The sequence below is a fragment of the Grammomys surdaster genome, unplaced genomic scaffold (genome assembly GCF_004785775.1).
Source record: "Grammomys surdaster isolate TR1022 unplaced genomic scaffold, NIH_TR_1.0 191, whole genome shotgun sequence".
Taxonomy (NCBI): Eukaryota; Metazoa; Chordata; class Mammalia; order Rodentia; family Muridae; genus Grammomys; species Grammomys surdaster.
Window position 1 is genome coordinate 2,456,543 of NW_021604636.1, and position 24,193 is coordinate 2,480,735.

The 24,193-nt window shown below is 38.6% G+C and overlaps 1 protein-coding gene and 1 non-coding gene across 3 annotated transcripts in view; one reads left to right on the forward strand and one right to left on the reverse strand.

Moving 5' to 3' along the window:
• Cobll1 (cordon-bleu WH2 repeat protein like 1) overlaps positions 1-24,193 on the forward strand; it is a 151,487-nt gene that overhangs the window by 81,429 nt on the left and 45,865 nt on the right. For both annotated transcript variants that reach the window (XM_028769246.1, XM_028769247.1), the window contains exons 2-4: positions 6,825-7,013; positions 20,786-20,987; positions 23,539-23,767. In XM_028769246.1, coding sequence (XP_028625079.1) covers positions 6,825-7,013; positions 20,786-20,987; positions 23,539-23,767 — 620 coding nt within the window. The remainder of the gene's footprint in view (positions 1-6,824; positions 7,014-20,785; positions 20,988-23,538; positions 23,768-24,193) is intronic.
• Positions 13,528-13,590, reverse strand: LOC114622829. The gene has a single exon (XR_003711685.1). It is a non-coding gene; the product is annotated as a U7 small nuclear RNA (small nuclear RNA).

Genomic DNA, 24,193 nt, shown 5'->3' on the forward strand with positions numbered 1-24,193 from the left:
CCAGAATGAGCCCAAGGCATAGGTGATTAATGGTACAGTGCTTGGGCATCAAAATCAAGCAGCCAATGATATGTGTGACTTTAATGACAATAACTATCATTCTAAGTTTTATGTTTATTATTTTAGTGTGTGTGTGTGTGTGTGTGTGTGTTCCCATGGGACCCATGGGAAACAAGGAAGAAGAGGCTGTTCAATGCTGTAGCACTGCAGTTAATATGGTTGTGAGCAGCCAGATAGGGGTGGGGACCCAATTGAGGCTCTCTGCAAGAACAGCATGTGCTCGTAACTGCTCCACCATCTCTTCAGCTATGAAGCTATACTTTTCATACACTAATGGAAACTAGGACCTGGTGAGATATTCAGCAGTTAAAGTACCTGCTGGTTACACTTAAAGGTTGGGGTTCAGATCCCCCAAATCGAATATGAAATGCTGGACAGGCATGGTGACTTGCCTGTAATTCCAGCCTTGGAAAGCAGAGAGTTAGGGGATCACAAGAACAAGCTGGCTTAGCTATATCTGGGGTAGGTGCTGCCTCAATAATAAGGTTGAAGAGCCATGGCAGATGAGTCCTGCACTCAACCTTGGATCACCACATACACTTGCATACAAGCTAACATACATACACCACACATGATAAATGGTAGTAAAGACTCCTATTTGTAGCCAGTAGTTATTACTGAATACTTGTGTCCAGCTGTCTTCTCTCTTCCCTTTCTCTTCCCCTCTTCCTTGTCTTCTTCTTCATTTTCTGCATTTAGATAATCTATAGTCTATATTTGACTCTTTTTTTTTTTTTTTTTTTACTGGACTTGGGCGACCTTCAGTTCTTTTACTGCTTCATGTCATGTAATTAAAACATGAACAGCAGAAGTCAGTATGTTAAAATGTATTTAGGTTTTTCTGCTGTTAGATGAAGGGTCATGTAAGTTAAAGTATTAAAGCTATTTAGGATTCAGGCCAAATCCAGGCCTCCTACTGGTATTCTTTTCATGAGCTTAGACACCAGAAGATGAAGTAAATGACCCAGATAGACAAACCCACACTTTGTGAATGGGTCACATTTGGAGCCAACAGCAGCTGGCAGGACATGCTCTACAGGGAAGTTCTACTGTGTCTTCAGGAGCTGAGTCACTTTACTCTCCTACGCTCCCTTTGAGCCACCTCCCTACTCCCATACAGCCATTTTTGGCTGCTGCTATTGCTTTGGTTTCCAGAGTTATCCATGTGCTTTGTGATGGTTTTTGCTGTGTATCTTCAGACCTTCCTTTTTTGGTCATTTGACTCTGTGAGAATCTTCGTCTTTTGTACTTAGTTTCTCAGGTACTTGGATGTTTAGTACCCAAAAATGACACAAAAGCTTTGTTAATTAAATCAATAAAAGGAGACTCGAAGAATATTCTTTAGGGCAGTTCCACATAAAGTGCACTTTCCATCAGCCTGTGGATTGTGTAATTGATGTGTTAGCAATAAGATGGAGTTTCATCACCAACTCCAAGTACCTTAGGTTGCAAGACAGCAGCTTTCACATACAATGCCAAAATGTTAACATTTGTTTTGGGTCTAGAGACTGTTGGGGAAGTTTTCCTTCTCTGCATGTGGAAGGGCTGTAGATAGCTGAAGCTGCGGTGGCTGAGGAGAGCAGTCAAAAACAGGAAAGCAACATATGGGGCTGGTTGTGGTAACCTCCGACCTGCTTGTGATGCAGGGCCGACAGAGTCCTTAGGCGCTGGATGTACATTGTTAAGAAGGGGGGGGGTTAAGTTTTACAGAAAACTGAAGGAAATGTGGCTCATAAAAGTGAGGAAAGCTGCAGTTGTTTCTAAGTTGTTTTCTTGCTGTTATAAAAGGAATTTTCCAATCACTGTGATTTCGGAGTAGTTTTTGCTCATGTGTAAGTAGACTGTTGACCTAAGCATATTACCTTTATACTAAAGCCGCTTGATTGAATCCTCTTATGTTTTCAGCTGATTCACTGACTTTTTATCTCCTTTCTCTTCTCTGTAGAGTTTTATCATAGTGTTCAATTCTACAAGTATGCCTTCATTTCCTTTCTCTGCCAGAAATTTAAATTATTTCTAGGTGTTTCCCATATATTTAGGTCTCTTCACCCAAATCCACGTATTAGTACTCCCCATATTTAAAACCTTCTGCTTCCCAGGAAAGTTAGATTCTCTTCTCATGACTGCAGTATTTTGCATAGCTAGCTTTTATCCATCGTCAGACTTCATGGTAATTTTGTATATCTGTCAGCCCTGTGGGCCACGCCTTTGAAAGTCATATTTGAATCATTTGTCTTTAGGTCTCTTGTGCTTATTAGTATTGGATATAGAAATTATCTATTATAGGATAAGTGTTTGTAATATATGAGTAGTCAGTTTCTATGGATTAAAATTTTGCATAGAGTAACATTTTCCTTTGGAAATAAAAAGACTTTTTATATACAGCAACAGCTTTAAACACTTTTTTTTTTATTGCAAATCACGAAATAAGCCTTTCCTAAATATAAATCTGATTATATGACTAAAACTTAAAGACTAGTTATTTTAATAACCTGGTATACAAACAACTACCTCTGCCTTTTTACTACAGTGCTTAAAGTTGCTTGAGTTTATAAATGTAAATTTACTGAGTGGGAGGATGGTATGTTTATCTTGTGTGGATCTTACATTTTCTCAGGAAATGCAGAATTAAAATTTAAGTTTGTCCTTGGAGAAAAGGAATAATATTTTTCCTTCCAAAGCAATTAGGGTTTTTTTTTAAATATTGTCTGTGTAAAAATGTTTTGCTGCATACACATTTGTGCTCCTCGTGTATGCCTGCTGCTCATAGAAACCAGAAGAGTGTATCCCATGTGGAACTAGAGTTACAGATAGGTATTAGCTGCCATGTGTGTGCTGGGAACCAACCCCATGTTCTCTGGAACAGCAGCCATTGCTCTTAAACTCTGAGCTATTTCTCTAGCCCTACAATTATTTTTTTAAGATAACATTTTCAAACTTTTAATTTTATTTAAATAATATACATATGTCATTAGTTATAGTTTTTTTCACACTTCATTTTTTAAAGACCATCACATCACTTAATTGTTTCTGTAAGAATTGTTTGGGGGAAGCCTGCTCTTTCTATTTCCAGGTAGCCTCATTGTCCTTTTGACACTGAAAATATTTATTAGCGTATGTATTTGTGAAATTTCATTGGATCCAATTGATAACATATGAAATAACTGTATTTGTTACAGTTACAGTTGCAACTCTTCCTGTCGTGACAAAGTATGTAGCAAAAACTACTTCAGAAAGTGTAGTCCATCATGGTAGGGAGCCTGGGAGCATCCTGGGTCAGTAGGAGGGGGAGATGATTGTGCAGGCTGGAGCTCTGGCTGCTTGCTTTCTTGGATTTGGTTGCACTGTCAGGCCTTAGAATGGTACCACCCATATAAAGGTGGATCTTCCTCCCTCAGGTAAACTTTCCCAGGAACACTTTCCCAGGTCTGCCCCATAAGTCTGTCTCTTAGGTGATTCTACACTTGACTTACTTTTTAGCCAAAACACAAAGTGATTCCTCCTAGGTGATTTTAAATGTATCCATGTTAATTGTGAATTTTAAGCAGTTACAAGTCTATCTCTCGTGAACTTGATAATCAAACAGATTTTAAGCCATAACCCCACACTTACAGTCTTCAAAGACTCATATCTGTCTCATAAAACATCTGTAAGAATCCCAAGTTATTAACAGTTCTAGCATTGTTCGGAAGTCCAAAGTGTCTTATGAGACCCAAGGTAAATTAACTGTGAGGCCTTGTAAAAGGAGAAGTTTTAAAAACTGCATTATTGTTTCTTCCAGTATACAGAGGGATAGTGTAGATGTGCATCTTCCAAAGAGGAGGAATGGAGGCAAAGAAAGGGAAACCAAGCAGGGAAAATATTCAATCCTCAGCTTTGTATCCAGATATGAGAAGTATGATGCTCTTACTCCAGGAGACATGGCAAGACAAGGTCCTTAAGCCATCTAAAGTATCCATCGCTCTGACATAAACCAGTTTCGCTCCATGCCTGCAGCTTTCCTTACTGGACATCCAGTGGTACTAACATTTCCAACATACTGGGTTTTTCACTAGAGCTGGGCATTATTTTCATTGTCGTGGAGCAATATTTCACAGTAGGGAGCCTAACTTTGCTTAGTCTAAGTGGCTTTATACAACCGTGATGTAAACCACCATGATCCTATAAGTTCTACATTTTTTACACACTAATAAATGCAGCGCCTGTGCATGATGCTCCCAAGTTCTGCTGCCAACTCAAGAAAGATACAACCTGGACTCCTCTTCCATAGCTACATTGGCCTTTGAGTTTTGTGGGACTGAAACCTAGGAAAATCACTTTTCCTGAGTATGTATTTATAAACAGGGAATCCCTTCAACAGGAAAGACTGTCTGTGGCATTTTCAATTCAGGATCTCTCTTGTCAAATTGATTTGCATTTCTAAAAGTTGGTGCCTTCCATAGATGAGGCCTTGCCCTCAGGACATCTTTCCTGTTACCCACTTAAGAGTACAAGATTTATCTTTCTGGCACTAATTAATCTCTTTGCTGCTATTTCATCTGTCATGATCTTGTCTGTCTGTACCTTTCACCATATTCAAGTTCCTTTCTGTGTGCTACACTGCACACTTTTAAATTTCTGCTGTGAATCTCACGGAAACCTCAATAAATAGCGTGAGCAAACACTAGGCCACGTTCTGAATGTATTTGCCTTTAAGTTTGCTCTGCTGAATAACTCAGGGCATTGCTTTTAGCCTCGCTCAAGTTTTTAGAATGCAGCCAGACTCGTTGCCAGAACACAACATGAATGGCCTCTAACTCAGTTCCTGATAAAGTCCTGTTCATCTCAGAAACCTCTCGAGAACCTGACCTTTCCTGCCTGTGTTTCTGAAGGCATTCTGGTCTTCTGAAGTCTTGAATAGTCCATTCAGTTCTGCTCATAATATTCTTGGGCTTCTGTAGCCTGCAGCTCCAAAGCCTTCCATATTCCATCTACATAGCAGTTTTACAGGTCTATGAACTACATACAAGGTTAGGAAAGTTACTTTATGTTTTTATTTATTTTATTTTAGTTTTTCAGTACAACGAAGTGTTTTTGACAAAAGCAACGAAGAGTGTATTTTGGCTCCTAAATTGCCAGCATATTCTGTCATGGTGAGGAAGTCACAATAATTAGGATTCTAGGGCAGAGATGAATGCCAGTGTTCCCTCCCATTCTCCCTTCTATTCAGTCAGCGCCCTAGCCTTCCGGAAGGTAGTGCCTACATTCAGGGTGGATCTTTCCTGCCTCAGTTAAACTCATCTGAAAATGCCTACTGGGTAACAGTCATGTCCAGATGAATGTTTTACAGACAGTTCACTGTTCAGTGGTAGGAGCAGTACCAAAACTAGCCACTTAAAACTTTCCTTCTTATAAATTCAGAGCGGTGATCTGGTAATCAGGGAGACATAGAAAAAAATTGATAGATTTAGAGATTCAGTTGCAAACACTGTATCAGGTCAAAGAAGAAAGAAGTTCTGTGTGAATGTTTGGGACCAGAGGGTGAAGTAAGCTAGATGGTAAAGGGTAGATGAGGTTTATGTGGGTAGAGAAGTAGGGTACACTAACCTGGAAAGAAAGCAGGAACGACTCAGGGACCGCTGTGAGGTGTACAGTACAACAGTCCATCTTGAGACATTGTTAGTAAGTTATCTCATCTAAGAAGAGATGCTATTATTACTTCAGTAGGGCTGTACACATTTACTAAACTGGATGAAGGCCAATATGGATTTTCTTTATCTTGTCTTCTTTGTTTAAGTATATGCCAATTATACACAGAGAGCTCTGGGTTTCATAAGGACATTTTCATAAAGATACATACTGCCATTCTTCATCGCCATATCTTTACTCTTCTGCCTTCCCCCTCTCCCGTTAGTCATCTTCATTCACATAGATGCTGTGTACTCTTCACAGTACTGTTGATTCAATACTGTTGTACTTAACTGTTTGTAAGGGCTCCTTTACCTGTAAATCTTGTAGTATTCATTGTTACTTTAAAGTAGATAGTTTCTACTTTAAGATCATACACATAGAAAGGATTCTATGTACCTATATAAAATCTAGGATCCACAGATGAGTAAGAATGTGCATGCTTTGTCTTTCTGAGTCGGAATTCACTTACTCTTGCAATCCTCAGTTGCATCAGTTTTATTGCAAGTGACATAATTGTATACCACAGCTGAATCATATGCCATTGAGTGTGTACATACCTGTTTTCTTTATGCATTCTTGTTGACGGACACCTAAGGTGAGTCCACAGTGTGGCCATTGTAAATAGTGGGGCAGTAAATATCCTTTAACAAAGATGCTGTGGTATGCTGACTTAAGAGCCCTTTGAGTGAAGAGCTGAGTAGCACAGCTGGGTCATCCAGTTCATTGGTTGTGATTTTAATGCAGAACTGGCATACAGATTTCTGAAGCAGTTTGACTAGTTTACTGTTGTACTTAACTGTTTGTAAGGGCTCCTTTACCTGTAAATCTTGTAGTATTCATTGTTATTTTTTCCTGTTAATATTGTTCTAATTGCGATGAGCTGAGGTCTCATTGTTATTTTAGGTTCTTTCCCTAATGTCTAGTGATGAGTATTTTTCATGTATTTAATAGATTATAATTTTTCTGATGTGAAAGTCATCAAAACTTAGGGATTTTTTTGTTTAGTTTTTGTTGTTGTTGTTGTTTTTCTTTAATAAAACTAGGTAATACAAGGAAGCATCTTTCTTATTTTCTGAATTTTCTTCTTATTGTAGGAAGAAAACAAAGGCGAAGGCACCTCTTCCTCCAGCTGAGATGAAGGGCATGGATGTCTCTTCTGCAGAGGACCCTGTAGAATCTACTGCTGTCATCACAGAGCATCAAGACAATATGATAGATAAAGACATTGAACTCTCAGTGGTCCTGCCTGGAGATATTCTCAAATCTGCTACTGTTCATGGCAGGTATGCTGCAATGTCTAAAATACCATCATCCCTCTCTCTTCTGCCACCATTGAAACCATTGTGACATACGTCTTTGTTTTTCTTCCTTTGACAAAACACATCTGTTGTCATTCAGTTATTATCTGTTTTTTAAAGCAAGGGCTAAAAGAATATTAAGTCTTCTCCAGCAGTGTGTTAATATCAAGCTGGTGTATTCTACTGATCCCATTCAAGGATTAAGATTTGGAATTTTTACGTATTTCGTTATTTGTTGGTAGGTGTAAAAAGCCGATTCTACTCTTTCATTTGTCCGTCAAAATTCCAAAGCTAGTGTCAGCTGCACAGTTCATTCCTTCCATCCATCCCAATTTGTTCTTTCTGCTTTAGGATGCTGCAGTGATGTAAGAGTTACTTAAAACAGTATTTTCTTACCCAAACAAATAGATTTATATACAACATTAAGGATGTTTTTTCATTCACTGAATTAATCCCATAAAATAAAATTATGGCTGCATTAAATAGAAATAGAAAGTCATCTTGAACTAGCAGGGAAGGAAGACGTGATTTTTAGGAGATTAACAGTTTTAATAAATACATGAAAGTTGGGGAAATGAGACAAAGCCCGTTGTAATTTTCCCATCCATCCTGACGTAGAGAGTGGCATGGGCCATATACCTGACCTCACTGTGCCCCTTCCTACCTTCCCCACTGTGTTGTGATCCAGTAGCATGTGTTAGAAACACGGAGGCAGCTTGACCTTAGCATGGGATGCTGGACATGTGTGGCAAAAGCAGGGAGTGATGTGCTTAGTTACTGCATTTTAGTTCTATGGCTTTCTGTAAAGCTCTCACTCGGGGTGATGGTAACTTTGGACTTATCGCAATCATAGGTAACTCTAAACATTATAAAGACTGATGAAAATAAAATAAATGCAGCCTTTGGAAAACCTTCTTAGAATTCTTATAGCCTCCTTAAGTCTCAGTAAGTTGCATTGTTTCCATTTGTTTCTTGTAGTTAGAGTAGTTTTCAGATTTTTTTTTCATTGAACCCTATTTATGAGGTTGCTGCACTTGTCACTAACCTTGGTGGCCTCCTAACTATGCCTGCCTCTTCTGGGAGTGGAGGTATGATGCATACATCAATACTCTGTCATCATAGCACTCACAAAACAGTCAAATTGGCACTCTGTTGTCATAACTGAATTAAAACAGTTATAGGAATTGATGCAGCAGAAGCCGCAACGCTGACTCCCAGCTGTTCAGTCTTCCTGGCTTTTGTCTAAGCTTGTAGGTAAGGCTGGTTTCCTCACTGGCCACGCCCCTCTTTGGATATCCCAGCAAGCTCACTAGATTGTGGTCTTTTCTGTTTGGGATCAGCTGTTATCCCAGTTGCTTAGACTCGGATTTGAACCTTGGTCTTCCTGAGGCTTGCACATTCACAAGAGTCTCAGGCTTTCTGCTTGCCATCTTTACTCTGGACAGCTACATCCCGAATCCTCTGTCCTGAGAGCTTCAGGGCATCTCATCATAATAAACTACCTGTTGCTGAGACATTCGGCCCCCTTTAGTAGTCTTTTAATCGGGTTTTCCGCTTTCTGTTTCTCAGCTGGAATTGTTCCTCCTTTCCTTCTTAATCTAATTTATGACTGGTTTTTATACCTCGTTGTATTCCTTGTTCCCACATTTTCTATGGTTCTGGGTTTTTTTCATCTATAAATTAAAGGTTCTGAACCATTTTTTGCTACATGCATTCTTACCGGGACCCAGTACCGTAGAACATTTTAATACCTTTGTCTTCTATCTCTTTGGCTTCTCCATTCCTAAATCCTGGGTAATTTTCCATCAGTCAACCTTTGTGTATGTCCAAGCCCAGCTGTTGTTGGTCAAATTGTGGCATTTGCTTATCTATGACAAAGTTTTGTGCCTGAATTGTTAGGATTAAATAGCACATTGCACATTGCTAGGGTTACATGAAATGCTATCACTGCTTGGCACATATTGGCTCTGTTTTTTAGGGGTGAGAAGGATGCTGGGGTTCAGAGCCAGCGAGCTCTGTATCACAGAGTCAGATCCCCCCCCCCCCCAGTTCTTTTCTATAGGGAACTGATCACCCTCACCTGGCCCCTGGCCCTTTGTCGCTACACACACAGATTACCTGACTTAAGGCCTCTTAGTTTGTGCAGCTATAGCAATTCAACACTGCATTAAGGAAGTCCAAACAACCACGTGTAAACATTGGTATATGTTAATTTCTCCTCTGACATTAAGTAGGCTTTTCCTTCCCTCCCCTCTTTTATGTATCTTAAGCTTTGCCATGTGACTCTTCATTCTTCTACTGATATATTTTTTTAAACCTCAATACCTTTATAAACACCACCCCCAGAGCTCTACAGGACTTACATCGTTATCCAGGTAGCTTATGCAGGTTCAAATGACACTTTGTACAAAAGCTTCCTGACATCCCTAGAATCACCTGCTTCCTCTCATTTCCACACTCTTAGTTCTTTATGTAACAGTATAGTTTCCCATAGTGTCCCATGCTATGGTTTCTATATGTTTGTCTTTAAAACAAAACAACAAAACAAAGATCTATTCCTGTCTTTAAGCTTATGTGCGTGCGTATGTGTGCGCATGCATGTGCACACACACACACACACACACACACACACACACACACACACACGAGTGCAGGTACATATGGAAGCCAGAAGAAGGTCTCAGATCCACTGGAGCTGGGGGTACAGGCAGTTGTGAACCATCTGATGTGAGTTCTAAGAATTAAACTTGAGTCCTCTGGAAGAATAGTCATAACTTTCCAGCTGTTCTTTCCAGGTAGAGATCAAGGCAGGAATGCCCTAAAAGGAAGTGTTTGTAATTTAATTTTAAAAACAAGTGTTTAGGGCCAAAGTTTTGTGAGTTGGAAATTACTTGCTAGCAGGTTTTCATGTAGCAGCTTGCTTTTAATAGCATTGTCATCCAGGAGCTGACTGTGTGTGGTCATTTTTATGAACCTTTAAGTTAGAGGACTAATGAGTATTCTAAATGTTGATGACACAGAGTGTGATTTTGAGTGTCTTGGTATGATTCTGTGATATTTTTGAAAGACCTTGTTATGTACTTCAGAGTGTCGTGTGGGCTTCTCCAAGAGTAATTTGGAGTACTGCAGGAGTGTAGTGTGAGGAGCCCTAAGGTATGATTAAACCTGTCTTAACAGCTTCAGGTACTGATGAGCCATTGTTCTAAAAGGTGTTAATAAGCATGAAAAATATAAATAGTAAAATATATTGTATTTATTAAAAGTGTTACCTAATGGAAAGAATTGCAATATAATGCCTTTGTAATTGTAAAAGGGAAAAAGATCCTGCAGTATAATATGAGAATTCTATGTAGGACTTAGGAAGCCTTTTAAAAATAAGCTCAAGGGCATGAGGGTGTTTTAGAAAAATCAAAAACTCTTGAGGGTTCTGTCTCTAGACTTTTTTGAGAATATCTTTTCTGTATTTGTCTAAATTATATTTGAATATTTATTTTTAAGCATTTATTTATAACATTTAAAAAATGTATTTATTTTAGCTTATGTGTATGAATGTTTTGTTCACATGTATGTCTGTGCACCGCATGCATGCCTGGTGCCCTTGGAGGTTAGGATCCCTTAAAACTACAGTTATATACAGTTTTAGACAGTCGTGAGCTGCTGCATGGGTGCTGGGAATGGAAGCCTGGTCCTCTGCAAGAACAACAAGTGTTCTTAACTGCTAATCCATCTATCTAGCCCTCAGCAAATTTATTTTGATGGCATGATTTACCATGCATTTGGTGCAAAAAAACCCCACATTATTGGCATTGGATTGTAATATGTATGAAGAGTTACGTGTATGCTTCACTTATCAAAAGCATTTCCTCCCAAAGGCTACGTATCCCTTCTGAGGGGAAATGTTTCAAGATGCCACATCTCTCATGCCAGAGAGTGTCTAGAATGTTCCCATCATGAACATGGGCATGCATAAGTTTATCTGCAGAAGAATGTCCTTGTGCGTACACTGATTTTCACTAGAGCTTATTCTGGTTTGGAACACAGTGAGGTTGAGGCAGAAATAGACTATGCTCAGGGGAGAGCAAAGACACGTTATCCTGAATTAGCATAGCAGGCTTAGTGGGTACCAGAGTTCACTGATGTGATGTCCTAAATAACTCAGGATTTATCTGTTTCTGTTATCTTCTTCCTTTGCTTATGTTGATGGTAGCTGTAGTCTGTTTGGAAACTCTGGGCATTTCTGTCTGTAATAAAAGCATGGATGATGGAGGAAAGGAGGAACTGGAATATTTGTATATAACATATACTATATGTGTGTGCACACGTGTGTGTTTTTGTGTGTGCACTTGAGTGTATGTGCCTCTGTGCAGGTATACCACTCTTCACTGTTGTATTGGAGGCTGGTGATGTTAAGGATGGACTGCCCTGGTACCTGGAGAAAGTTCCGTTTTTGTTTTTTGATTTTATTTTGTTTTGATTTTGAGACAGTATTTCAGTCTGTAAAACAAACTAATCTCTGCTCACCATCTTTCTGCAGCTGCCTCCCAGGAGGAAGTACTATATCTTTAACAAAAATGTTCAGTTTGGGAGATTGATGAAAGTTTCTCATTGAGGATGTATAGGGAGGGCATTCTATGTTGTACTAGCTACACTCTTCTTCAATAGGGAAGAAGGAAAGGCCACTTTATATAGCAAAGGAGGAGACAGCCCTTTATTATTTCAAGTTGGCATTTGTTTTGATGTGATCAAACCTTAGGTTACCATACATGCCAACAAAGGCAGCAGTGCTCTTAAGTAGAAACCCCAGCTTGAAATTATGTATTGCTTCATAGCTTAGTGTATGTCCTCAAGGATTTTGCGTTAAATAACTCAGAGATATTTTATATAAAACCTGTGGCCCTATTCCCTTGGTCAGTGCCACTAAGAGCAGTTCAGACTGGTACAGGGCAGATCAGCAGCCAACCCAAGAGCATTTACATGGAGTAGAGTGCCACCTATTGGAAGTAAGTGGACTAAGGAAAATGACAGGTACACTGCTGTAAGTCAGTTTTTGTCAAAATTATTATGGACCAGAATTCAAAAGTTCACATTATATTCGTATTTATTGAAAACTTCTAAATAAAGCCATGTTTATAGCCAGTACATGGGAGTCAAATGTAGGAGGATCAGAAGTTCAAAGTCACCTTCAAATAAGTAGCAAGTTTGCGGTCAGCAGTTTATGAGACCTTGTCTCCAAAGACTAAGCAAAACAGCAACAAACCAATCACCCAAACAAAAACCAGGGTTTTCCAGGCTGGTTTCATCAGTTCCTGAGTTAGGGTTTCTATTGTCACCATGAAATACCATGACCACCCCCCCCCCCAAAAAAAAAGCAGCATAGGGAGGAAAGGGTTTATTTGGTGTACACTTCAAAGGAAACCAGGACAGGACCTCAAGTTGGACAGGGATCTGGAGGCAGGAGCTGATGTAAGCAAGGGCCATGGAAGAGTGCTGCTTACTGGCTTGCTTCTCAAGGCTGGTTTAGCCTGATTTCTTATGGAACCCCATAGAACCCCTACTATCTGCTCAGGATGGCACCACCCACAATGAGCTGGGCCTTCCACCATCAGTCACTAATTAAGAAAATATCCTACAGGTTTACTGCTGAATTTTAGGTTTTTATTGATTCTTTGTGAGTTTCACATCATGCATCCAAATCCCACTCATCTCCCTGTCTCTGTGTATCTGCCATCTGCACCTGCAAATCCCCAAAACCAAAAATTAAAAAATTAAAAACAAAAAAAAATCTCAAAGCCTCTGATACACCATCAATACTGGATCCTCACAGGGAGTCCTCAGATAGCCTGTTGTTATAGAGATACTGCAGCTATGGATCTGTGGGGCTGGCCCTTTGACATGCCCCAGCAGCTCATCCATGAGGTAGATGGGTTGGCCTACAGCTGATCTTATGAAGATATTTCCTCAACTGCAGCCCCCTCCTCTGACATTTTAGCTTGTTTCAGGTTGACATAAAACTAACCAGCACAGTCAGAATCCCACCCCCTTTATGGTTCCTTTTAGTTGTTTACCATGAAGTGACTGGCCCTGGTCCTCAGCTATAAATTTCTGTATTGAAAGCTGATCTGTCTTTGTAGGAGTCTCCACCAAAGACTTAGGCTTGGAGAGAGGTTCTGATGAAGCAACGTTTGAGAACAGTGAAACAACTCAGAGTCAAATGATGGGTGCAAGCTGACAGCCTTGTAATCTGCTCAAGATGGTTCCCTAGACAGTTCTCTTAGATAGCTCTTGGCTTTGTAGTCTGCTCCCGACAGCTTTACTGTTCAAGACAGCTCTACGTAAAGACAGCTCTCTCATGCTAGAAAAATAATCTAAAATCTCTCTGGATAACTCACTAATTTTCCCACCAAAGTCAGAAAAGCTGCTATAAAAAAAAATCCTTGGTTTTTTTAGAAAAAAAAAAAAACAAATCTAAAAGAGCTGTGTCAGCTCTCTTAAGTAATTCTTGGGATTTCTGACCAAGGTCAAAATTCCTGTTAGGAAAATTCTGAAAGAGCTGTGATAAATTCTAAAAGAGCCACGTTTGCTCTTCATGGATTTTCAGATCAAAACCAGAAATCCTGTTAGATTTCTGTTAGATTCTGTTAAATTCTAAAAGAGCTGTGTTATCTCTCCAGAGGTCTCTAAACAGCTCAGCTCTCCCTAGAAAAAAGTCTTTAAAAAAAAAAACTGCTATAACTCACTGCTAGCTCATCTCCTGTAGATGAAACGCCCAGTCTTTTAATCACATATCAATTCAGTCACTTACTCAGGTTCCCTCTTGAGCAGCCCATGAATCAGCATTCCATGACTGCAGCATCCTGACTCTTAGTAAAAGAACAGCAAGCACTTTTTTTTCCATCAGAGATCTGCCTGCCTTTGTTAAGCAGAGACAATAAGGTAGCTGGGTAGGACTTCACCCTGAAATGACCATTCCTACAATGCCTGTACCTGGACCTAAACTCCGTTTATCCTGGGCTAAGCTTGAACTCAGGAATATGTCTGCCTTTGTAAGCACAAACAAAAAACTTAGGTGAGGAGGATTTTGCTATTATCTTTCTTACAAGCTGTCACATAGCACAGCTCCCTCTGTTCTTTTAGATCTATAAAAGCTCCTTATGAAATTACTATTCCATCCTTATATTTTTGCATAGTTGGAAAATTATGTATTTTTTGAACTCATGTTTTCAGAGTTCTTTCCCACAGCCTTAAGGGCTGTCCTGAAGGTCTCAGTGTTTACCATTTTTTCCTAAGGACATGAATAAACACTAGACTTCTGGGCTCCCTGTTTCTAATTATCATGGAATCATTAACATTGGCAGAGAGAACATTCTCTGATAACCTTGGCAGGGAGAATATTTTCCAAAGGAGGGACGTGAAGTAAATAAAGACATATATTATACATCCCCTTACATCCACAGCAACCATCCATACTCCTGGAAACCTACACCCTGCTGGCTTTGTTCCAGAAGCAGGACCCATGTCACACTGTCCTTACATGGCCAAGCAAGACTTGGCAAGTCTCTCTTCCTCATGCCATTTAGTTTCTGCCTAAGGCTGGCTTTGTCTATTTTTCTACTACTGAGCTCTGATTTCCTTTTACAGATACTATTCCTACTTCTAGTATGTAAACTTGGTCACTGCTAGTGACTGCTTTGTGACATTTTTCTCCCCGTCTTTGAAGAAAAAGCATGATTTCTCTCAGAATCAGTGTAGTATTTACAGGACTTTTTGTTTGAGAAAAGCTCTCCAAGACCTGCTCTGATGTGTCTCTTGGTAATTGAGAGTTCAATCAGGCTGATAATGAAGACAAATTATACCACAACTCTGCATGTGTGTGTGTGTTTATGTTGGTGTAAGTGTGGTATATTTAGTGAGTATATTCTTTTTTCTTGTTTGTTTTTACTTGTATTTTGATATGATGGTTTGTTTGGATGTATGAGTGGCGTGTTGTTGAGACAGGACCTTTGTCTGTAGCCCAGGTTGGCTTTGAATTCCTAATCCTCCTGCTTCAGCTTCTCCAGGTCTGGAAAGGACTTGGCAGCTGAAATAGATTTCTTCTTAAATGGAAGGGTAATAAAGGTTTCTTAAATAAAGGTCATTATTTCTAACTTGTTCTGGAAATAGCTTTAAAAGTAGATGATCTGGTAGACTACAGTATAAAATGGTGTTTTTCAAAGAGAAAACTATTTTTATTCTTCATCTATTTTTAATATTTAATATGGAATTATTTCACAATTTAGTGGTGACCTGTTCGAATGTTAGCTATCTTCACATCTTTCTGCTTAGTGTCTGTCTCCTAGTTTCACGTAGCATAGTAAAGCATTCCCAAAGCCAGGATGAAATGTGTTTTCCATGTTAGATGCACAGAAGTTTGCAGCGTTTCATTTCTGAGTTTGTTTGAATCGGAAGGGTTTCCACAGCATAGATCTTACTCAGTTGTTGGCATGCATTTGTAAAGCAAAGAAACAATTCAATTCAACTTGAATTTGAGGATTTGTTGAAATTGCATAACATACATTATTAGAGACTGGATCAGATTAAAAAAAATACATAACAAGATTCTTACTTATTCTTAGTTGTATGAAAATCTGTTCACTTGCTGTTGGGTGTTCCCATTTACTAGGGTGTTCCTGTTAGTGGCCTTTATCCCTGAGTCATTACTTTTGCTCTCAGCTGTCCCAGATTGAATGAACAATTACGGAGGCACCCTGTTAGCAAGTGGCCTTGTTTAAGCACGTGGAGGCTTGGAAATCCACCTATGTCGTTTTTGAAATGTTCATGGAGCCCTTTATTGAATCGTGACCTGAATCTTTTGATATCCAGCTGGATCTTTAAAACACAGGAATAGAAGCTGTAACCATCCATTATCAAAACCAGGTTAAGATTACTACTACTCTGTGTCCTAGATACAGCGAGGGTCCCAGAGGACTTAGGAAAGATTTGATGAAGTCTCCGATCTGTATGGTAAAAGTATGTCATAAAGCAGATAATCCTGTTCTAAACAATCATTTCACCCCTATGGACACTACTTTGAATCATGAGGACGCTAAATGTAGCTGGAAACAATTAAAGAGTCAGGAAATTCTAATCCAAATGATTACTATAGGTGGTGGTATATGTACTGTAATTTCTTAAGCCTCATTTGTTTTATTTATAAGGTTATGAAGTAGGAATAGCTTTCATGGTAAATCTGAGCTCAAATGAAATAATAGAGAGGAATTAAATATAAAAGGTGATATTTTTGTTGTTTATAAAAAGTTGGAGATCTCACAGGGATTTCTTCATGTCAAAGAAAGTTTTTGAAGATATTATGAAGTAGGAATAGCTTTCGTGGTAGATCTGAGCTCAAATGAAATAATAGAAAAGAATTAAATACAAAAGGTGATTTTTTTGTTTGTTTATGGAAAGTTGGAGATCTCACAGAGATTTCTTCATGTCAAGGAAAGTTTTTGAAGACATTTTTAAATATTAGCTGCTTTAAAAATTTAAATATTCCTTCCAGGTAATCATTGTATAAATTTCTGCAAGTATTAATAACAATGCTAAGACAGTGGTAATGTTAATGTTGCAATCAGGTAATGTGATGTCAGAATTCACAGTGCTGTGGCGATGATAAGTCGGGGAAGAGACCAATGCACACATCAGCGAGGCTGTGGCAGTTCAGTGCATATTCTCCTTAACTACTTTAAAAATATACTTTGGGTCTCAGATATTCCCACTCTGGGCTACAGGAAGATATCTCTTTTCCTGGCAATAGTAATTTGTGACTGAACTTGCTTCCTAACTGTTGTAAGTCTTATCATATGAGAACAGTTATTCCTAAGCCAAGATTGTTGTCTTTGGCAAAAGTGCTTTGGCATTCAGGTGCATAATCCTCATCTATATTTAAGGGCTGACTTATTTTCTGTGGGAGCAGTATGTATTATTGCCCACAGCACGTGGTTCAGAGTTGGAGTCCTGCCATTTAATGTTGTGGCTCCTTTATGACAGAGCTATGTTGTGATTCTCATTCTTCTGATTGAAGGAAACTCTGAGGTGGTTTAGTGTCAACTACTGAGCCTTCTCTTACATGTTTTAACCATTCAAACTGGTCTGAAGCTACATCTGTAAAAGATAATAGTCTCTTATTGTTGATGGGACAGCTTTGCATAAAACAAGGCCACTACGCCAATTTGCTAAAGTTTGCAGTACATACATTTTCCTAGATATGTGACCCTTCCTTCAACAACTGTTTCCCCTATGTGCACATAGATCTCAATAGTGTTTTGTGGTGTGTGTGCATTGTGTGTATGAATATTTGTGTGTGTGTTTGTGTGTGTGTGGTGTGTCTGTGTATCTGTGATCTGTGTATATATGTATGAGTATTTGTGTGTGTGTGTGTTATATGTGTATCTGTGGTGTGAATATGGGTGTGTGGGGGTGTGTGTATCTGTGGTGTGTATGTGTATTGTGTGTGTGTATCTATGGTGTGTGTATATATGTATGAGTGTTTGTGTGTGTTTTGTATGTGTATATTTGTGGTGTGAGTGTGGGAGTGTGTGTGGTGTGTATCTGTGGTGTGTGTATGTATGTGTGTGTGTGTGTGTATGTGTGTTAACACTGTTATTCAAGTAGCATTGTCCAGGAGGAAATGACCAGTGACTAGCTCTTCTAAAGTTGTCACATATTAGCACAGCCTTAATTCATTCCCTCCATTCATTTCCTGGGAATAAAAACTGCTAGCTGGGGTCCTGCCAGAGAGGTGTTCACATATAGCTATATACATGAACTCTGGATAAGGTCTGGGTCAAATTGGCCAGAGCTTCTCTCACAGTTCCAGAGAGAGATATAATCTCCTTAGTGACTTTATGTAAATTTTCAATAGTCTCATTCCCCATCCCTTTCACTCTTTCACCTCCTCTCCCAGCTCAGTATTTAGTCCAGGCCTCCACACTGCTGACATTTGAGGTATATACTAAACTTCCCACATAAATTTTGCTATAGCCTTCTTAGAGTTCTTATGAGCTTTTAAATCTTACTCTATAAAATCTCAGGTGTTTCCCCAAGACGCTTTTAGAAACACAGTAAGATTACTGTTTTTTAAAAACTCTGCATCCAGGGCCTCGGAGCCTTGGCACTCCAGGGAGAGCTGACTAGTGAACTTCTCCCAGATAACTGGTTCTCTTCTAGTCTATTTTAAGGCCGTTTTCCAACTAAGACATTTCCTTACACCCTCTCCACTCCAGCACTCACAGATGGGAGTCTGTGTATTCTTTTTGTTTAGTACCTCTTGAAATCCAGGCTTTGCAAAATTCAGCATGAAGTCATTCATTGATTTAGTCATTTATTGAGTGGTGGAATGCTGCTTGTACACAAGAAAGAGTGTCATTAGAAATGTACCTCTTGCCAGGCAGTGGTGGCACACACCTTTAATCCCAGCACTTGGGAGGCAGAGGCAGACGAATTTCTGAGTTTGAGGCCAACCTGGTCTACAGAGTGAGTTCCAGGACAGCCAGGGCTACACAGAGAAACCCTGTCTTGAAAACCAGAAAACAAACAAACAAACAAACAAAAAACCAAAAAACAAACAAACAAAAAAGAAATGTACCTCTCATGAGATAGTGGAGTATAAGGCCCTGAGTCCAATACACAGCTTGGGGGATTGGGAGGGAAGTATGTTTCATTGTACAGATACTGTAATGCTGAGAATAGTGGATAGTTTGAAAATATAGGTAAGGTGGTATCTCCCCTTAGGTTGACATGGAAACAACTGGTCCTTCAGCTCTCCTAAGGGAGACTGTTTCTCTCTAAAATCTAAATCAGAGAGGTCACAGACCTAGGACTGCAGTGAGATTGGACGGTGGGCTGAGACACTGTAATAAGCAGGTATACTGAGCTTGACATGGAAAAGTAAACTGAGTTTCCTAGTCTCATTTTCCTGTCAAGCTCCTGAAAGCTAGTAACTAGGTTCATGTTGACTAAATAGAAAATCAATTTTACTGGCATTTACATTTTTCCTAAAAGAGGAAAGTGGCTGGTCACAGATTTCTTTACAGTGAAGTCCCTGGGTTCCACCTCCGCCCATAAACTAAGAACAAGGACTTCTGTGTGTCATTCTAATGCCTTTGTCTTAAGTGGGAATACTTTAGGATCACCGGACATTGGAGGATGCAGAAATAATCTTATGTGCATGGATACATGCATGTCTGTGGGAAGGTGTTAGACCTCCTGGAACTGGAGTTACAGGCAATGGTGAGCTGCCATGTGGAATTGAACCCAGGTCCTCTATAAGAGCGGGCAGTGCTCTCCACCACTGAGAGCACTCTCTGGCTACAAAAAGATTTTTTTAAAATTCCAATTTCTAAAGGATTGGCCATTAAGAAAGACAAGACCACCAAGTTCTGTTAATATGAATGAAAACTTAATTGTGTGTTGGCAGTTGGTACCCATGGAAAGGGAAGTTCCAAACTGAGAAGTACCCTGAATGCCAAGCTGGCTATGCAAGAATCCTGTTCAAGTTTTTCTTGTTTTTTTTTTTTTTTTGTTTTTTGTTTTTTGTTTTTCGAGACAGGGTTTCTCTGCATAGTCCTGGCTGTCCTGGAACTCACTCTGTAGACCAGGCTGGCCTCGAACTAAGAAATCCGCCTGTCTCTGCCTCCCAAGTGCTGGGATTAAAGGCGTGCGCCACCACCGCCCGGCCAAGTTTTTCTTGTATACAGATCAGTCCTATATTCTCCTATTGGTCATTCTTTGATATTACATGAAACATTTACTTCCGTTACACAAGGGCCCATAAACTTTTTATATCAAAGGCCACATAATAAAAGTATTAGGCTTTGTAGGCCATATAATCTACAGTCCACACCTACCACCATAACAACAACAACAACAACAACAACAACAAAGCAGCCTGGGACATTATAGTAACAACAGGCAGGATACATCCTAACAAACTCAACTTAAAAAAGCAGAAATTAGGAAGCAGGCATAGTACCACACAGCCATAATCCTAGCACTAGGGAGGCTGATGCAGGAGAATATTACTAGTCTGAGGCCTGGATATAGGTACATACTGAGTTGAGGTCAGCCTAGGCTTGGAGCAGATTGTAAGTGGACTGCAATATTGCTGACACATGGTCCAGTCTGTCAAATAAAATATTGGATCTGTCAGGAGAAGCACGTCATCATATTGTGCAATGACAGCAGAACCTAGGAAATACTAAATAAGTATTCTTTGAATAATTTAAGAATCCACAGGATTCGTTAAAAGTTTGGGGTCCTTATATATTTGTTTACTAATACATAATACACACACATACATACACATATAAACACACACACACACACACACACACACAAAGGCTGTACTTTGTTCTATGAGAACTTTGCAGTGTAGCCAATTTATGAGGTAAGGACTGCAAGTTATACTGTTGAGGATTGTCTCCTAAACTAAGTGACTATTCTTGAGGAAGGAAGGACTCATACAATTTATAACATAAACTGCCAAATAAAAATCTGTAGAAAATTGTTGAACCAGTGCTAACATCTAAGATCTCAAGCTAATCTGTTAGGATTTTTGTCCTTCTAATTATCAGATATTTAAATTGCTCACACAGCTATTATTTATAGCCTTGCTTTATGTCTTGAAGACAAACAAGGAGCAGAGTAAAATTCTCAAAACAGTTAAGTTTCAGAGTCTATTGAGTTGGACTCTTAAAACCATCACTGTTCATGTCTTACAGTAAGCCAATGATGGACTTGCTCGTCTTCCTCTGTGCCCAGTATCACTTAAATCCATCAAGTCACACGATTGATTTGCTGTCTGCTGAAGAGAATCTCATCAAATTTAAGCCAAACACACCAATAGGAATGCTGGAGGTAGAGAAGGTAATTTTAAAGCCAAAATCTCTGGATAAGAAAAAGCCTACACCTATAATCCCAGAGGTAAGGATTCTACCACAGATTTTGATGTTCTTATGTTTGAAATATTCAGTTAAGTTTTTAGTCAATGTTTATTGTTCACATAAATTAAGTAAGAACTACATTTCTGGTCTGGTTTCATGGAATATGGCAATAATGTTTTTTTAAGCCACTTGGTTTGTCATCAACTGGTTATTGGAGGAACAATTTAGATATCAAGTTCTCTAAAAATCAGTGGATTGACTACATTGGGATCTGATAATAACCTATATGCTATATACTAAAAGTTCTATATGTAAGCTGTATTTTAAATTTTAATATCATATTTGAATTCTATATATTTGGTAAGTAACTAATTTTACATACACCTGGATCATAGTTTATTATCTTATGTAGTAGTTCATTTTTCTTTTATAAACAATTATGTATGAATATTAAATGTTCAGAGGCCAGGGGAGGACATAGAATGTCCTTCTTTATCTGACTTACTCATTTGAGGTAGGATCTTTTCCTGAACCTGGAGCTATTGTTTTTCAGCTATTCTGGTGGCAAGCACTAGGTCTCCTCTTGTCTCTGGTCCCCACAATACTAGGATGTAGGCATTTGTGAAACCATGCCTGGCTTGTTACGTAGACCATGGTTGTATAGCAGGCACTCTTAACCACTGAGCTATCTATTCACATCCTTACCTTTTTAATGCATTATCCAGGACCTTTGAACAATGATGACACTGATTTATTCAGATGACATTCTTACCATTATGTATTTATTAACTTGATCTAACCGAGGACCTCATACTTGCTAAATAAACATTCTACCAGTGAGCTGATATCCATAGCACTTAATTTCTTTTCTCTTAAAATTACTCTCATGAAGTTATTGCTAAAAGAATACAGGCATAGAAGTTTATGACTTCAAAAATACTTCCGAGTTAAGAACATCAACCATTTTGGTAAAATATATAAAACTTTATGTGTTGCAGTGTTAGTTCACTGCCATTTGACTGAATACATACATTCTCCCAATGTCTTCATACTGTTCATAAGTACTTAATAAAAGTGTTGACAGGGATTTGATGGTAAAACATTGCCTTTAAATTTTGATTGAATGTTAAATACTAGACAGCGTTCTGTCTTCTGCCTAGGTATGAATTTATCTGCTGTATGCACATGCTATTGAACCATATTGGAGCAATTTTATTTATGTAGCAAATATATTGTAAATCTCATGAGCCCCTCAGTTACAGGATTTTTAACTGTAAGAATGAATATCTCTGAGAATCTGAAATCTCTATATTTCATTTAGTGTAGCTACCTATTGCAGAGTTCCATTTTTAATAGGCTTAATCCAGTTACATCAAAATAGGGAAACACTTGAAAGAGTACAAATAATCTTGAAATTATTAGTATTAGGTCTAATTAAGGAAGATTTCTCTATTCTTTACTATTAGAGTTGACTGGAATTTTAATAGTACAAACAATAAACATCAATGACAGTATGTAGTAGTACCACACTGATAACTGACCATGTGAGAGGCATGAGGCTCCACTTTTAGTATGGTTGAGCCCATTGATTATAAGGATAGTAGTTTCTGAAATGCATTTTTTTTATTGCAGCTCTTGGCAGGCTATTAAAAGACAATCATTCTTTAAATAAAGGGCAACATAAGACATAGATATTATTATTGTATATATTTGATAATTTAAAATTTAAGACACAGCATAAAAATAGTAATAATACCATAACATATGAGCCTTTGTTTTTGTTGACTTCAAATTTGCTTAATATTTTGCTTTCAGGAATTTTAGCCAGGAGGTGGTGGTGATGTATTCCTGCACTTGGGAGGCAGAGACAGGTGGATCTCTGAGTTTAAGGCCAGGCTCATCTACAGAGGAAATTCCAGGACAGCTAGGGCTACACACAGAAATCTTGTCTCACCCCTACCACAAAGTTAAAATAAATAATTAAATAAACAAACAAATACTTAATAGAGTTTGAATTTAAGTTTTTTAAAAAACAAAAAACAAAAAACAGAGGAAGCTAGTCTTTGTTCACTACTGTCAGGTACTTAGAAGGCTGTAACAAGAGGGTCAGAGTTCATAGACCTACCTTGACTGTAGATTTAGTTCAAGTTCAGCCAGGACAACTTAATTACATTCTGAATCAAAATGAAAATTAAAAAGGGGACTATTGACTTATAAGAATAAAACCATACATTTAATCCCCAGGATTATTAAAAAGTCAAAACACACCTAATTTTTGTTACCTTAGAATTTGTTACCTTAAAATTAGGTTATAGCATTAATGAAAAAAAGAATTTCGTACCAGAGGAAGAGAATAGAAAGAACTGTTTGCTGAATGAATATAAGACCTTGAGTAATACCTAAGACTGGATAGCATTGCACAGATTTTGTTTTAATTAATGACCTGGAGTTGAGGTGTAACTCTGGTTTTTAATTCATACGTCACAGAATCGTGAGTCAGTTGTTCTAGATATCCTTTTAGATGCCACTGTGGAAATTTTATTTTGGTAAATAAATTATGTTCCAGCTGTGTATCACAATTTACATTTCAGAAAACCGTGAGAGTAGTGATCAACTTTAAAAAAACGCAGAAGACCATAGTGAGAGTTAGTCCGCATGCACCGCTTCAAGACCTCGCTCCTGTCATTTGCAGCAAATGTGAGTTTGACCCGTTGCATACAGTGTTGTTGAAGGACTACCAGGCTCAGGATCCCCTCGACTTGACAAAATCTCTTAATGACTTGGGACTAAGAGAGTTATATGCCATGGATATCAGTAGAGGTAAGTGGACTTTCCCTCCTCAGTCTGTGTGTGTGTGTGAGTATGTGTGTGTGTGTGTATGCATTCAGTCATGCAGATAAGTGCTCCCAACTACATAATGGCAAGGATTTAATGGATCAATCATATAGATAGAAATAAATATATCGTATTGGGGATAATAAGAAAAAAATTGAAATAAGTAAATCAAACCAAGTGTACAGTTTAACCTGATAGAAGTTATTGCAATGGAGAGAAAAGTCTCAGACTTTTTAGCTGTTACCATATTTTATATTTTCTTTGGTAGCTTTGCACTTTTTTATTCCTCTTTGTTTTTTATGATGGGGACTCAAGAAGAGGCTTGAACCTCTGAGCTCAAGGAGTCCCCCCATCTCAGCTGAGTTCAGTAGTTTAGAATGACAGGCTTGTGCCACTTTGTCCAGGTTGTTT